General features: G+C 39.9%; 1 protein-coding gene across 1 annotated transcript in view; it reads left to right on the forward strand.

Moving 5' to 3' along the window:
• Nucleotides 1-16,673, forward strand: part of LOC133652431 (uncharacterized) — a 20,381-nt gene continuing 3,708 nt past the window's right edge. Inside the window, exons 1-7 of the mRNA XM_062051191.1 lie at nt 1-23; nt 148-4,724; nt 7,727-7,782; nt 7,905-7,993; nt 8,437-8,562; nt 8,648-8,729; nt 14,970-15,084. Of these exons, the coding sequence (XP_061907175.1) occupies nt 168-4,724; nt 7,727-7,782; nt 7,905-7,993; nt 8,437-8,562; nt 8,648-8,729; nt 14,970-15,084 (5,025 nt within the window). The 5' untranslated portion in view covers nt 1-23; nt 148-167. The remainder of the gene's footprint in view (nt 24-147; nt 4,725-7,726; nt 7,783-7,904; nt 7,994-8,436; nt 8,563-8,647; nt 8,730-14,969; nt 15,085-16,673) is intronic.

Here is a 16,673-nt window from a genome sequence, read left to right on the forward strand (position 1 = left end):
AGAGGGAACAGAAGTTTATCAGGGTAAGTGCAATAGATTATTTGTTCAAGTGATGAAATTGGCAAGACCATATTCTTTTTATAGCTTTGAAATAGATTTATACCGACTAGAAATGCTGCCCTAAAAATGTTTTCTTGGCTGCAAAAGTCGCAGGAGACGAGATAATCATGCCTGGCCCCAGTGGGAAAAAGAGACTTGGCTCTCGGCGGAAGATGATCAAACACGAAATGCCTGAGAATTTTACTTCATCACACCAGTCACCTGTACCACAACCTGAAGAAAGTACTGATGATACACTTTTGGAAACTGATACACTTTCATCAGGGCTTTTGGAAACTGATACACTTTCATCAGGGCAGAAAGCCAACAGAAGAAGGCTGGGCTCAAATCAACAAAGTGAAAGAAGTTATGAAGGTGAGCAGTCTGTTACTGTATCATACCACAAACCTACAGAGGAAGTTGAGCAAAATGCCAGTAGAGAACAACTCAAAGCAACACAAATGATACCAACGGAACAAGCTCTTAAAGGGGGATCTAATAAGGCAGATGAGTATGATGCAATGCATGGGGCACATTTTTATACAGCCGCCACATTTGATGACACTTTGAATGCTGTAGATCCTGATGTGGAAATACTTCAACCAAGAAATGAGACATTGCATTTGAATCACAATGCAGAAGAGAGTGGCTTTAGACTGGTGGTTGAGCCCTGTAAACCAGTGGAACACACAGGCAGTACTGCTGAAGTGGTTGTTTCCAGTACACATTCTACTGATGAGCCACAGCAGAAAGAGCAAGCAGAGGTACATACTAATCCAATAACAAATGACACCGAAAAGGAAATGATTAAAGAAACAGACCTGGTACCTCTTGTCGAACATTCAAGAGAGGGCAGAAACTTTAGGAAAGGACCGGAGAGAGCCCTTTACAATATTGACTACAGTGAAAATGATGACATTGAATGTTGTGTTGAGCAACCAGACTATTCATTAGCAATAAAGGAACGTCCTGCAAATGAGGAACATGAGCATTTTGACATTTCAAAAGTGCAAGGTGCTCAGCATTCAGACACAGTACATGAAAATGTTAAATCATCAGAAACGGACCAAGATGAACGCTTTGAAATATTGACACACGACCATAGAGAACATACTGATGAAACTATTGAACATTTAAAAAATGAAATTATGGATATGGCCATGCATCGCTCTGAATTGGTTGTGCAAAGCCGTAATGATTCGGATATACATTTACATGAAAAACAGGAAGATCATCTTTCAAAAGATGACAATGTAAAGGTTCTACACAAGGGAGATGAGAATGATCCAATTTCTAATACCAATATAAAGGTATTGACTAATGTTGACAAAGGACATACACCACCCCAGGAACATGACGTTAATGTTCAAGCGGCCTATGATGAGGAACTGTGTGCTAAAAGAGCTGGTAGTGAAATTGAGGAGGGTGAATTGGATTTACAAAGTGTGCAAACAAAGAAAAAGTTTGTTGTCAACTCTCAAAGTGAGGGCAACAGTTTGAGTGCAGATGAGCAAAGAGCGTCCCTCTGTCCAACCAGAAGCAGGAGAAAACTAGGCTCTAGTCGACGAAACAAAGGAAGTAGTGTAGAGGTATTTGACACAAACAGTGACTCCAAAAATGATGCTGTTGGAAAGATGCATGATAATCTTCCTGAATTTGCAAGAGTTGCAGCTGAAGTGAAGTTAGGGGAAACCTTGCTAATAAAAAACTATTTAGAAACCATTCAAAGTGAAAATGTGTGTGATTTAATTAAAAGTGCACATGTAGGCTCTGAGTTAAAAACTTCAAACATACATTCAACTGTAGCCCAATCCTTAACTGAACAATCCAATTCCAGAGAGACGCCAGTGGAGGAACATCTTTCTAAAGTTAAAATTGAAACACAAGTAAAGGAAAACCCAACTTTTTTGACACAAAACGGAGCCCTACAGGAGGGTTGTTTGGTGAGTCAACCACGTGTGGATGCAACAGAGTTAAGCAGCCTAAATGATGCAGAATTTGAAGACCATCAAGCAAAAGCAACACTTGTATCACCTAAAGCAGAAACCTCAACATATGATGTGCAACGTGAGCAGGTTGACACAGTTTTAGTTAATGAGGTTAGGTCACCAAAAACAGACCAAAAAGTGGATTCTGAAATTTTGATTCATGATGTTAAAGAAGATATTGATGAAAATATTAAACATCTGGTTGAGGAAATTGTGGAATTGGAAAATCATCAATCTCATGATTCAAATTTGAATCCAAATCATATATCGGAGGAGGGATCAATGAAAGGAGACAACATGGAGGTTTTGAACCAGAGCGACACAAATTATTCAATTATCAAAATGATGGATTTGATTAACAAAGATAAAAAAGAACATTCACAACCTCAGGAACATTACATTGAACCTCAAATGATGTCTGATGAGAAACTAAGTGCAGAAAGAGTCATTAGTGGAATTGAGGGGAGTGAATTGACTCCACAAAGTGTTCAACAAGACAAAAGTTTTGACATTACCCACCATAACGAAGACACCAATTTAGATGAGCTAAGAGAATTTTTCCATCCAAATAAAAACAGGAGAAAACTTGGTTCTAGTCGACGGAACAAAATAAGTCCTGTAAAGATTTTTGACACATACATTGAATCGGAGAACGATATATCCAGAAAGGCAGGAGATGATCATGATCTTCAAGAGACTATCACATCTACCCTGGAAACCACAGATCAAGAAAACACGAGCTGTGATAAAGATGCACACACTGAGAGCAGTGTAGCAAAAACCACAATTGTGTCACCGAAAGAGGAAATGTCAACAAAGCTGTGTCACTGTTTCAGCTCTTCTGAAAGCTACAATGCTCAGAGGTTAGAGGAAGATGCCCAGAAAATGCACATGGTTTACCCTGTAGAAGTTAATGAAGTTGATCAGACTGATCACTCCCTAGCACAGGCTTGCGTTTCTGTTGAAACCGTGCAAACAGATGCTCCTTTGACGTATAAATCCTACAAAGAACTCCTGGCACAAGGTACTTCGAATACTGGAGATGAAACGGTGACAATCGAGGTGACAGTGCAACAAGTGTCCCAAGAACAAATTGATGCACGCTTTAAACCCACTGAGCAATTGGAAGGTAAAGTAGCAGGTCGAGAGGAAGACATTGCTCCAAAGTTGGACAAAGAGGATCTTCCTGAACCTGAGGGGGAAGATACAGACAATCCAATGTGTTGCACCAATAGCACTTTGAATGTTCAAGAGGCACAGGAAACCTTTCGGCACCAAAACCCACATGTTGTGTCTCTGAAGAAAGGGTTGCTGACAGATAATGTGATGGCGCCTGAAAAATATGAACTAAAAAAGAATGTGGCCATTGCTGACAAGGAAGAAGTTGAACAACAGCAAGGAGAATTTAAAAAGAAACCAAACAAAGCCTTTGATTTGAAGGAAAACTGCACTACAGTACCAGAAGTGGGTGCATGTGACACTGGCATCCCTAACGCAGTGTATACATGTCAGGACCAGCTGGCGCTACATGAGGAAAGTCTGAACTGGCAAGTAAAAAACAACGGCAATAAAATAAAGATGGGCTCCACTCGTAAGCGTCAAATAAACAGGAAGCAAGAGGCACAGATGGACAGCTTGCACGCAGAACTTGATATGAGAAGTTTGGAGAACATGGAAGTGCTGGAGGATGTATCACAGAAGGAAGCTTTTGAAAATCAAATGACAGATTCATTGTGTGAAGAAAGGCAGGAAACGAAAAAGGACGAGGATGATGATAACCAGGAGCTTCCCAGCACTACTGGTGAAAGTCACATATCAGCCACAGAGGCCCTGGCTGTCCTTCCAGAACAGGTGTCATGCTGTCATACAGAAGATGCTAATCCCCTTACTTTCCAGGTAGATGATCTAAGCGGAAATGAGACATGCATTGACACATTTGAACCTGATCATGTTGCAGGCTTTGAGGTTCACATTAAAACCTTGGTTGACACTGAGCTGTATTCAAGTTCTGAGACTACACAAAATAAGGGAAATGTACCACAGCTCAAAGACCTAAAGACCTCACATTCTGAAGAGCATGTGGAAGCTCAAACAAATACACAAGTATTAAAGACTGAGAGTGTGGGAGCCCCTGATAAAAACACAGAGACAAAGAGTCCAAATTTGAGCTCGACACACAGAAAAAGAAAGATGGGTTCCAGTCGCAGAAATTTGGGGACCATATCAAAAGGGGACTTGGATCAAAAGTTGGATATAAACAAAGTGGCTTCAGTCACGGGCCATGTCCAAGATGTCATGTTTGAAAGCGCCAGTAAGAGTGAAGACAAAGACCTGACACTTCTTGTACAACACAAAAACACAGCACCCAAACAGAATGTTGTCCTCAGCCACACTGGTGACACACAAAACAAAGCCCTGATACATCGAAAAAACAAGGAACATAAAACTTCAGAGTATCATCTGACTCCACACGATGATTTAAAAGAAACTTCGCCTAAATTTGAAGTGCTGTCAGAACTGGCACCTGAAGGGAGAAGAAGGAAACTGGGATCCCACCGGAAGTCACGAGGGGCACACCAAACTCAACTTAGCCAAAGTAAAGGAGAGGACTCGTTGGTGAAAAGTCAGCCACAAACTTTGACAACAATCACAGACGAACATGATGATGAAATCATTCAAAGCTACAATGACCCAAAGGTAAGAGGAAAAGTATGTACTGGACATTAAGGCTGCACGATTAATCGAAATAGAATTAACATCAAGGTTTTAATCGGTGCGGTAAATAACCGCAAGAGGCTGAGGTGTTTTTTCTCTGCCATCACAGGCATTTGAGTGACAGCAATGTTCGCCTATCAGAATTGTTGAGCCTCCCGTTTGTTCGTCTCTTGCTTCAAACAGGAAGGAACGGGTCTTACTTTGTGCATGGAGTTTAGTGCCTGAGTGCGTTTATTTACCAGTGGAATTAACTGAACAGAGCCACCCCTCTTTTCAGTCATCAATCTTTGTCTCAATAGAGACTAGAGCTGGGCGCTGCCGCCAACACACACCAGGGTTTCCATGGTGCATTAAAATCCTTAAATGGATTTTGAGAAAATTAAGGCCTAAAATGGCATTAAGAAGCATTAAATGTGATGTCCGGGGGCGTGGTTATTTACCGCTAGAATTCACCAACTCGAGTATTTCATATATATATATATATATATATATATATATATATATATATATATATATATATATATATATATATATATATGTATGAAATACTTGACTTTCAGTGAATTCTAGCTATATATATATATTTATTTTATTTACATAAAAGAAATACTTGAATTATCTATCCATTAGATGGCAGTATTGTCCTGTTTAACTTCTCTGTTCATGACTGAGAAATCATTTCGGCCACCGTGTTCAATGGAGAAGTCTGTTCTACATTTTTACAGGCAACATACACCTTCCCCTTCGAACTGTCCAGGATGAACTGAAATTCTTGTTTCCATTCGTTTTGGGACTTGCAGGCGTATTTATATTGTGGGAAAGCGGACGTGAGAATAGGCTGTCCCCACTCAGTCTCAGGTCCGCATTGAGCTGGAGGGGGCGTGGCCTCCAGCTCCGGCTGAATACCGGGAGTTTGTCGGGAGAAAATCTCTGCCGGGAGGTTGTCGGGAGAGGCGCTGAATAACGGGATTCTCCCGCTAAAAACGGGAGGGTTGGCAAGTATGGCGTGACGTCAATCGTTGAAACGGGAAGTATGCGGACACATTGAATTCTATACAAAAAACTCTGTTTTCATCTCAAAATTCCACAGTATTCTGGACATCTGTGTTGGTGAATCTTTTGCAATTTGTTTAATGAACAATGAAGACTGCAAAGAAGAAAGTTGTAGGTGCGATCGGTGTATTAGCGGCGGACTACAGCAACACAACCAGGAGGACTGAGAGATGGATAGCAGATGCGCTAGCCGCCAAACTCACCTTAACTTCCTCCGTCCCCGGGCCACCGACCGCATCTGTGATCGGGTGAAGTCCTTCGTCGCACCGTAGATCGCTGGAACTCAGGTGAGCACGGGTGTTGATGAGCAGATGAGGGCTGGCTGGCGTAGGTGGATAGCTAATGTTTTTAGCATAGCTCTGTGAGGTCCGGTTGCTAAGTTAGCTTCAATGGCGTCGCTAGCAACAGCATTGTTAACCTTCGCCAGGCTGGAAAGCATTAACCGTGTAGTTACAGGTCCATGGTATAATAGTATTGTTGATTTTCTATCTATCCTTCCAGTCAGGGGTTTATTTATTTTGTTTCTATATGCAGTTAAGCACGATGCTATCACGTTAGCTCCGTAGCTAAAGTGTTTCACCGATGTATTGTCGTGGAGATAAAAGTCACTGTGAATGTCCATTTCGCGTTCTCGACTCTCATTTTCAAGAGGATATAGTATCCGAGGTGGTTTAAAATACAAATCCGTGATCCACAATAGAAAAAGGAGAGAGTGTGGAATCCAATGAGCCAGCTTGTACCTAAGTTACGGTCAGAGCGAAAAAAGATATGTCTTGCACTGCATTCTAGTCCTTCACTCTAACGTTCCTCATCCACGAATCTTTCATCCTCGCTCAAATTAATGGGGTAATCGTCGCTTTCTCGGTCCGAATCACTCTAGCTGCATTGAAAACAATGGGGAAATGTGAGGAGCCTTTCAACTGTTGACGTCACGCTACTTCTGGTACAGGCAAGGCTTTTTTTATCAGCGACCAAAAGTTGCAACTTTATTGTCGATGTTCTCTATTAAATCCTTTCAGCAAAAATATGGCAATATCGCGAAATGATCAAGTATGACACAGAATGGATCTGCTATCCCCGTTTAAATAAAAAGAAATTGTTTCAGTAGGCCTTTAAATTACATTTGCTGATACCTGTAGAAATCCTGCACACAGTACAGAGAGCCATGCGACTCACCCTGTGAGAAATGCCGCAAACTAACAAAAATTAGGAGGAAAAAAATGTGATTACAAAGCCAAATGTCGGCTGGACGATTTAAACTCATCTCACGGACGAATGAGCGAAAATGCCATTGCGATCACATGATAGCAATTAACAATAAGACAACTGGTAAAAGAATGCACTTCAATATGTTCAATAACTATTTAGGTACATTTTGTGCTGACAGAAATGAGTCAGTTATTCACCTTACAATTACAGTACAACGGTAAACAATTTTGCAGTAATGACAAAAAAGTATATATCCTTTTAAATGGTTACTTGCATTATTATTATACATAAATTATAAACACAGTATTGGTTTTATTGAATATTTCTTCAGTTAAATATCATGGTGTAGACAGAAGTTTTGAGTCTGTCTGCATATAGACAAATATTTTTGAAAGTAAATTATTGCATATTGTTCTAATGTGTTGTACCTGGAGACAAGTATATGTTGACAGTCTAAAAGTAACTTGTCTTCCATCACTCGTTAGTTTTGCAGTTTTATGCATTTTTATGTACAAAATATAAAATTGCAAATCGAATAGCAATTTTGGAGAAAAAATTGCAATTCGTTTTTTTTCCTCAAAATCGTGCGGCCCTAATGGACATACAATACAACAATAGTTTATTTTATAATATAAATGTACAACATATATTTGTATTTTCCCCTCCCTACAAAGTCACATTTATTAAATAAATGCTGCAAATAAAACATTGTGCTTCTTCAGAATCAAGAAAGTGACATCAAGCCATCATCCGACATCATTACCTCAAAGTCTGCCAGGTCAGTGTCCTGCATGCATACACACTGTACACACACACAAGGTTACAGCTGCACAATTCATTTTCACTATTGTGTAATCTTGCTCGTACACTGGAATGTTTTGTGTTTGTGCTTTTATACAGGAGCAAGACCTCTCAGGAAGTGACTTCATCTCATGACCACTATAATCAAGTCCTCCTAGGTCAAGATACCCAGAAGAATATTTCTTCAGGTAAACAGAATATGGTTGTGATATTGGAAATAGCAAAGTCATCTAATTAAATCCAGTAGAATCAATCAATCAATGTTTATTTATATAGCCCTAAATCACAAGTGTCTCAAAGGGCTGTACAAGCCACAACGACATCCTCGGTACAGAGCCCACATACGGGCAAGGAAAAACTCACCCCAGTGGGACGTCGGTGAATGACTATGAGAAACCTTGGAGAGGACCGCATATGTGGGTAACCCCCCCCCCCCTCTAGGGGAGACCGAAAGCAATGGATGTCGAGTGGGTCTGACATAACATTGTGAAAGTCCAGTAGAAGAGGAATTTATTACCAATGTTGCCTATCCAAAGCTAATACCGCTGTGAGAGAACTGTTCTTTGAACAATATGTTATTACTTATACAGTTATGTTAACATTTTTAAAATTCCATTCTTGGTTTCTGCAGGTCACTTTGACGTGAGAGCACAAGCCTACAACGTTGTCATGATTGGAGACAGCTGCGTGGGCAAGACCTCCTTCATGAGACGAGCTCAGAATGGCAAGTTTTATCCGGATATGCCTGCTTCTGTGGGTAAGGGCTTTGAACATTTTAACAATTTTATCATAAATACACAGTACAAAAACACTTAGAACTATGTCATTTGTGTGTTTGGAAGGTCTGGATACATGTATGTGGACTGTGGTCGTGGAGGGGAAACTTGTGGTGCTCCAGTTATGGGATACAGCAGGTCAAGAAAGGTGAGATCAAAATATATCTGCACTACAGAAAATAGTTTACAATCTATTGTGGTGGTTAATTTGTGTCTTTATTATGAAAGTTGTTTTTTTTTACACTGAATTTATGTAACCAAATTTTTAGCGTTTGAATTTTGTGAACTGAATTTTTTCGTGTTTAAAAATATAGTTTGTGAAAATACAATGTTTTTAACTTCCATCCATTCATCTTCTACTGTATTGTGTATCCGAAGTCGGGTCGCAGGGGCAGCAGCCTAAGTAGAGAAGCCCAGTCTTCCCTCTCCCCAGTTACTTCGTCCAGCTCTTCCCGGGGGAGCCCGAGGCGTTCCCAGAGTAGCTGGGAGACATAGTCTCTCCAACGTGTCCTGGGTCTTCCCCCGTGGTCTCCTACCAGTCAGACGCACCCTAAAAATCACGTTTTTTTATGAAATATCACAGTATCTAAATTATCTACAAAACCAAAACCAGTGAAGTTGGCACATCCATCCATCCATTTTCTACCGCTTATTCCCTTTGGGGTCGCGGTATATATTGGGGTTGGCACATTGTGTAAATCGTAAATAAAAACAGAGGACAATAATTTGCTAATCCTTTTCAACCTATATTCAATTGAATACACTGCAAAGAGAAGATACTTAACTTTCGAACTTGTGATTTTTGCAAATATTAGCTCATTTGGAATTTTTGCCTGCAATATGTTTCCAAAAAGCTGGCACATGTAGCAAAAAAGATTGAGAAAGTTGAGGAATGCTCGTCAAATACTTATTTGGAACATCTCACAGGTCAACAGGCTAATTGGGAACAGATGGGTGCCATGATTGGGTATAAAAGCAGGTTCCATGAAAGGCTCAGTCATTCACAAACAAGGATGGGGCGAGGGTAAACAACTTTGTGAACAAATGCGTGAGCAAATTAAATTGTCCAACAGTTAAGAACAACATTTCTCAACGAGCTATTGCAAGGAATTTAGGGATTTCACCATCAACGGTCCGTAATATCATCAAAAGGTTCAGAGAATCTGTAGAAAACACTGCACGTAAGCGGCAAGGCCGAAAACCAACATTGAATGCCCGTAACCTTTGATCCCTCAGGCGGTACTGCATCAAAAAGCGACATCAGTGTGTAAAGGATATCACCATATGGGCTCAGGAACACTTCAGAAAACCACTGTCAGTAACTACAGTTTGTCGCTACATCTGTAAGTCCTACTTGCCAACCCTCCCGTTTTTAGCGGGAGAATCCCGATATTCAGCGCCTCTCCCGACAACCTCCCGACAGAGATTTTCTCCCGACAAACTCCCGGTATTCAGCCGGAGCTGGAGGCCACGCCCCAAAAAAAAAAAAGGCTGCCGCAGCTGCGATTGGACCTTACCAGCCTCCGGGTACAAGTACTGGAGTACTAATTGCTTGCCAGGGAAGATCTTCCCCAGGAAGCAAGGATTGACCGGTTTTGGGCCATGCTAGGGAGAGATGGAAGATTCCACACTCTCGTGCATTTGAAAGAACCATCCGGCGCAAAGTTCAAAAGCCAGCATCTGTGATGGTATGGGGGTGTATTAGTGCCCAAGGTAACTTATACATCTGTAAAGGCATCATTAATGCTGAAAGGTACATACAGGTTTTGGAGCAGCATATGTTGCCATCCAAGCAACGTCCTTTTCAACGTGCTTATTTCAGCAAGACAATGCCAAGCCACATTCTGCATGTGTTACAACAGCGTGGCTTCGTAGTAAAAGAGTGCGGGTACTAGTTTGGTCTGCCTGTAGTCCAGATCTGTCTCCCATTGAAAATGTGTGGCGCATTATGAAGCCGAAAATACCACAAGTTAAGCTGTACATCAAGCAAGAATGGGAAAGAATTCCACCTGAAAAGCTTCAAAAAAATTTGGTCGTCTCAGTTCCTAGACGTTTACTGAGTGTTGTTAAAGGAAAGGCCATGTAACACAGTGGTAAAAATGCCCCTGTGCCAACTTTTTTGCAATGTGTTGTTGCCATCAATTTGTAAGTGAATTTTTTACACTAATGCACAGCAACCTCTACACTTTAAGGTGTTCATAATAAGGGATCCAAGCAGATACAGCAGATTACAAACTCCATTTCCATATGAGTTGGGAAATTGTGTTAGATGTAAATATAAACGGAATACAATGATTTGTTATAACAGCGTGGCTTCGTAGTAAAAGAGTGCGGGTACTAGTTTGGTCTGCCTGTAGTCCAGATCTGTCTCCCATTGAAAATGTGTGGCGCATTATGAAGCCGAAAATACCACAAGTTAAGCTGTACATCAAGCAAGAATGGGAAAGAATTCCACCTGAAAAGCTTCAAAAAAATTTGGTCGTCTCAGTTCCTAGACGTTTACTGAGTGTTGTTAAAGGAAAGGCCATGTAACACAGTGGTAAAAATGCCCCTGTGCCAACTTTTTTGCAATGTGTTGCTGCCATCAATTTGTAAGTGAATTTTTTACACTAATGCACAGCAACCTCTACACTTTAAGGTGTTCATAATAAGGGATCCAAGCAGATACAGCAGATTACAAACTCCATTTCCATATGAGTTGGGAAATTGTGTTAGATGTAAATATAAACGGAATACAATGATTTGCAAATCATTTTCAACCAATATTCAGTTGAATATGCTACAAAGACAACATATTTGATGTTCAAACTGATTAACTTTTTTTTTGTGCAAATAATCATTAACTTTAGAATTTGATGCCAGCAACACGTGACAAGGAAGTTGGGAAAGTTGGTAATAAATACTGATAAAGTTGAGGAATGCTCATCAAACACTTATTTGGAACATCCCACAGGTGAACAGGAAAATTGGGAACAGGTGGGTGCCATGATTGGGTATAAAAGTAGATTCCATGAAATGCTCAGTCATTCACAAACAAGGAGGGGGCGAGGGTAGGGATGATACTCGAAACCGGTTTTCCCGGTTGTTCGATAAGAAAAGAACAGAGTCCTCGGACTCAAATCCCTTTTTGAGGACCGGTACCCGTTATCGAGACCACTATAGTAAAGAAAAAGAGTTGGTTCTTTATTCGAATCCCTGGGACCAATCCCGTCCCGACCAGAAATGCTCCGTGGGACATCACAAGAAATGACGTCACGTAGTTAAGTCATTAGGCGCAGATAACGAAAGCAGGAAAACAATGGACCGGAAAACGCGCTCCAAGGTGTAATAAAGTTCAAAACAAAAGGTATAATCCAATGAATAACTTTACTGAGAGATTTGAGCAGGGTACAAACACATGACGAACACTTTTACGACCAACCGGAAACATAGCAACAAGGCTAGCAACGCACCTCCTTTACGGCAGCTGTCGCAACATTCTTTAAGCAACCGCAGCACATACATATATATTCAACATATATGACATCTCCCTTTTTTAACTTTTGTTTTTCTTTCCTTGTAAACAAAACAAAATCACACTGTATATGTGTTGTCTGTATAATTATAAATAATGCAGACGAGGCGTGTTGGCTGAGTTCTTGACGTTTACTTTCACAGCATGCTCAAAACCTCATTCTTAGCTGCCGGGTGGCGACATGCAACAACACTTTTCGGGGCTACCTCGCATGCTTGTCACTCCCGTTGCATGCTGGGTAGTGTAGTTGTTATTTTCCCTAGCTCATAACATCACATGTTTCCCCCTATAAATAAATAATGTTAACTCAATAAAGTGTATTTCTTTTTTTAGCTTTAACTTTTCATTTTTTAGCATTGTAACCACATTTGCAAACAACTTTTCTCTTCATATATATTTTTCTTTCAATAAAGAAATAAAGTGCAAAAATGTCAAAGCATCATAACAAACAGTTATGTCAAATAGCAGCAGAAGTGCACTTTTTGGAGAGCTGTATTATTTTCAGTTTTGTGCCCAAGGGACTGATTTTATTTAACACTATATTATTATTTATACACCTATAGTGATCACAGAGACAGGTTGTTTTTGTGTTACTGTATATATTTGTTTTTCTGAAAAATCCCACTTCAATCAATCAATCAATCCATGTTTATTTATATAGCCCTAAATCACAAGTGTCTCAAAGGGGCACTTAATATACTTTGGGTAACAACAGTCAATATTTATTTTTTTTATTTTATTTTTTTAGGGCACTTAATATACTTTGGGTAACAACAGTTAATATTTTTTTTTTTTTTTTAGGGGGGTAACAGTCAATATTTATTTATTTATTACATTTTATTTGTTTCTTATATAATAAAAGTGAGGTTTTGTTAAACCAAATATTGTGTGTGTTTTTCCGTATACAACAACCTATCTGGACTCGATAAGAGAATCGATAAGGAATCGGTTCGATAAGAGGATTCGATAATAGGCTCGAACTCGATAATTTCTTATCAAACATCATCCCTAGGCGAGGGTCACCATTTTGTCAAAAAATGCGTGAGCAAATTGTTGAACAGTTTAAGAAAAACCTTTCTCAACCAGCTATTGCAAGGAATTTAGGGATTTCACCATCTACGGTCCTTAATATCATCAAAGGGTTCAAAAAATCTGGAGAAATCACTGCACGTAAGCAGCTAAGCCTGTGACTTTCGATCCCTCAGGCTGTACTGCATCAACAAGCGACATCAGTGTGTAAAGGATATCACCACATGGGCTCAGGAACACTTCAGAAACCCACTGTCAGTAACTACAGTTTGTCGCTACATCTGTAAGTGCAAGTTAAAACTCTCCTATGCAAGGCGAAAACCGTTTATCAACAACACCCAGAAACGCCGTCGGCTTCGCTGGGCCTGAGCTCATCTAAGATGGACTGATACAAAGTGGAAAAGTGTTCTGTGGTCTGACGAGTCCACATTTCAAATTGTTTTTGGAAACTGTGGACGTCGTGTCCTCCGGACCAAAGAGGAAAATAATTATCCGGATTGTTATAGGCGCAAAGTTGAAAAGCAGGCATCTGTGATGGTATGGGGTTGTATTAGTGCCCAAGACATGGGTAACTTACACATATGTGAAGGCGCCATTAATGCTGAAAGGTACATACAGGTTTTGGAGCAACATATGTTGCCATCCAAGCAACGTTACCATGGACGCCCCTGCTTATTTCAGCAAGACAATGCCAAGCTACGTGTTACATCAACGTGGCTTCATAGTAAAAGAGTGCGGGTACTAGACTGGCCTGCCTGTAGTCCAGACCTGTCTCCCATTGAAAATGTGTGGCACATTATGAAGCCTAAAATACCATAACAGAGACCGTTGAACAACTTAAGCTGTACATCAAGCAAGAATGGGAAATAATTCCACCTGAGAAGCTTAAAAAATGTGTCTCCTCAGTTCCCAAACGTTTACTGAGTGTTGTTAAAAGGAAAAGCCATGTAACACAGTGGTGAACATGCCCTTTCCCAACTACTTTTGCACGTGTTGCAGCCATGAAATTCTAAGTTATTATTTGCAAAAAATAAATAAAGTTTATGAGTTTGAACATCAAATATCTTGTATTTGTAGTGCATTCAATTGAATATGGGTTGAAAAGGATTTGCAAATCATTGTATTCCATTTATATTTACATCTAACACAATTTCCCAACTCTACCCACCGCGCCACACCGTCCCCCCAAAAATTAAAGAAATTGAACAGTGCAAATGACAAATGAGGTAGTTGATACATAGAAGCGTTTTTATTTATGCTTTATTTTGTTTTTGTTCAATCCTAGATGGGCTGTGACTTAAAGTTGAATTGCTTCGTAGAAACACTGAGATGAAGTCTAAGTTCATTGTGTTCTTCATGGTGTTTTTGAAACCGCACCAATTTTTTCCTCAGAATGTTCAACTAACTTGAAGTGTTTTGTCAAGAGGATTATTTAATTGGGGGTTAAATCACCAAAAATGATTTCCGGGGGCGGCCACCGCTGCTGCTCCCTGCTCCCCTCACCTCCCAGGGGGTGATCAAGGGTGATGGGTCAAATGCAGAGAACAATTTCGCCACACCTAGTGTGTGTGACAATCATTGGTACTTTAACTTTAACTTTATTTGTGATATTTACATTTTCAGAATGTGCCTGCTCTATTTTGGGCCAAAGTAAAACAAACTGAAGTTGTCGTAGTTATATTTTTAAGTCATTATGACATGATGTTCCCCGTCCGGCCCACGTGGGAATAGATTTTCCTCCAAACGGTCCCTGAGCTAAAATGAGTTTGACACCCCTGTCATAACACATGTTCATACTTTAATGTAACCTAACCTTTTTACATTCATTCATTTTTCATTTGTAAGGTTTCACAGTGTCACCAAGCAGCTCTTTCATAAAGCGCATGCATTTCTCCTGATGTACGACATCACTTCCTGGCAAAGCTTCACCTCAGTTCACTTCTGGGCAAGCTGCATTCAGGTTAGTGTTTGCTCACTTATTACCGCCTCCAGGGGGCTAGTTTTTATGTTAAGTAGCAACATCTCAAAAAGGTATGGGCGGATTTTGACGAAACTTTAAGGAAACGGGATAAGGAACAAGTGATTGGATTATGGGGGTGATCCGCATCATTTCTACTGTGTTACCTTACTATTTATTTCAGACCCAGGGGGATGCATTACACAGAAAGAAAAAGTAATAGAAGTTGTGGGGGGAAAAAAATTACAAAATGATAAAGCCCTCCACAATCTGAAATGGCTGACTTGCAGGCATTGGTTTCACGATCTGGAAGAGAGTCGTTACAAGGCATAACTTCTGTGTGTGTAAAATGCTAGCGCCCCCGCCTCCACCCACAAAGACAAATCGCTGAGAACAGATTTTGATGAAATACTGAGGAAATGTCAGAAATGGGATAACACCTATCCAATCCAATCCACTTAATTTATATAGCACATTTAAACAACAAAAATGTTTCCAAAGGGCTGCACAAAAATATTAAAAACAAGATTCAAATATTATCCTTAGCTCCACCAATGACTGAATAAAAACAAAATAAATAAATATAAAACCAATATAAAAATAAATATCATTAAAACGATTTTAAAGGGTAAAACCAATTACAACATTAAATAGAAATAAAAATGTAAAAACACACGCAGTGTTAAAAGACAGAGAATAAAAGTGGGTCTTAAGAAGAGACTTAAAACACTCCACTGTGGGAGCAGTTCCAACATGGAGGGGCAGAGTGTTCCAGAGCTTAGGGCCGACCACAGAGAAGGCCCTGTCTTCCCTGGTTTTAAGTCTCGTCTTGGGCACCACGAGTTGGAGCTGGCTCTCGGACCTCAGAACGCGCGCAGGAGTGTAAATTTGGATGAGGTTCGAGATATAATGAGGTGCCAGTCCATGCAAAGCTTTAAAAGCAAACAGCAACATTTTTAAATCAATTCTCTGATACCTGATAACATTTTGGGGGTGATCTGAATCACTGTCTGGATATTTTTTTAAAGGCTTCTTTACATTTGGGAAATAGGCAGCAGTCAGCACTTTTAAATATTAAACTCAACATGGACATATACGGTGAAAGCAGTAATAATTTAAAGAAAAACATGTGTCTGGTGTCGGATTTTTAGGAAAGTTGCTCAAATTTGAGGATCTTGTTAAATATAATACATCAATAATCTTATATAAAGCATTTAACAAATTATTGCTGCCTAATCTACAACGTTTTTTTTATAAGATGAGTGCAGGCTCATAACTTGAGAGGCTTTGGATATTTCTCATTGCCGAGAGCTCAAACCACTCGTAAACGTTTTTGTGTGTCTGCATGCGGAGTAAAACTATGGAACAAACTGGACTTACAACACAAGCAATGCCAAACTATTAATCGATTTAAACTATTATACAAACATGGGGTCTGGTTCAAATATAGAGATGAGGGTCTTTAATTTGACCTGCTGTTGTACTCTGTCTCAAAGTGTTAACATGTGCTCAATGTTTCCTTACCATTATTGCTATGTTGTCTATTACCATTATTGCTATGTTGTCTATTACCATTATTGCTATGTTGTCTA

Source organism: Entelurus aequoreus, linkage group LG01 (assembly GCF_033978785.1).
Source record: "Entelurus aequoreus isolate RoL-2023_Sb linkage group LG01, RoL_Eaeq_v1.1, whole genome shotgun sequence".
NCBI lineage: Eukaryota > Metazoa > Chordata > Actinopteri > Syngnathiformes > Syngnathidae > Entelurus > Entelurus aequoreus.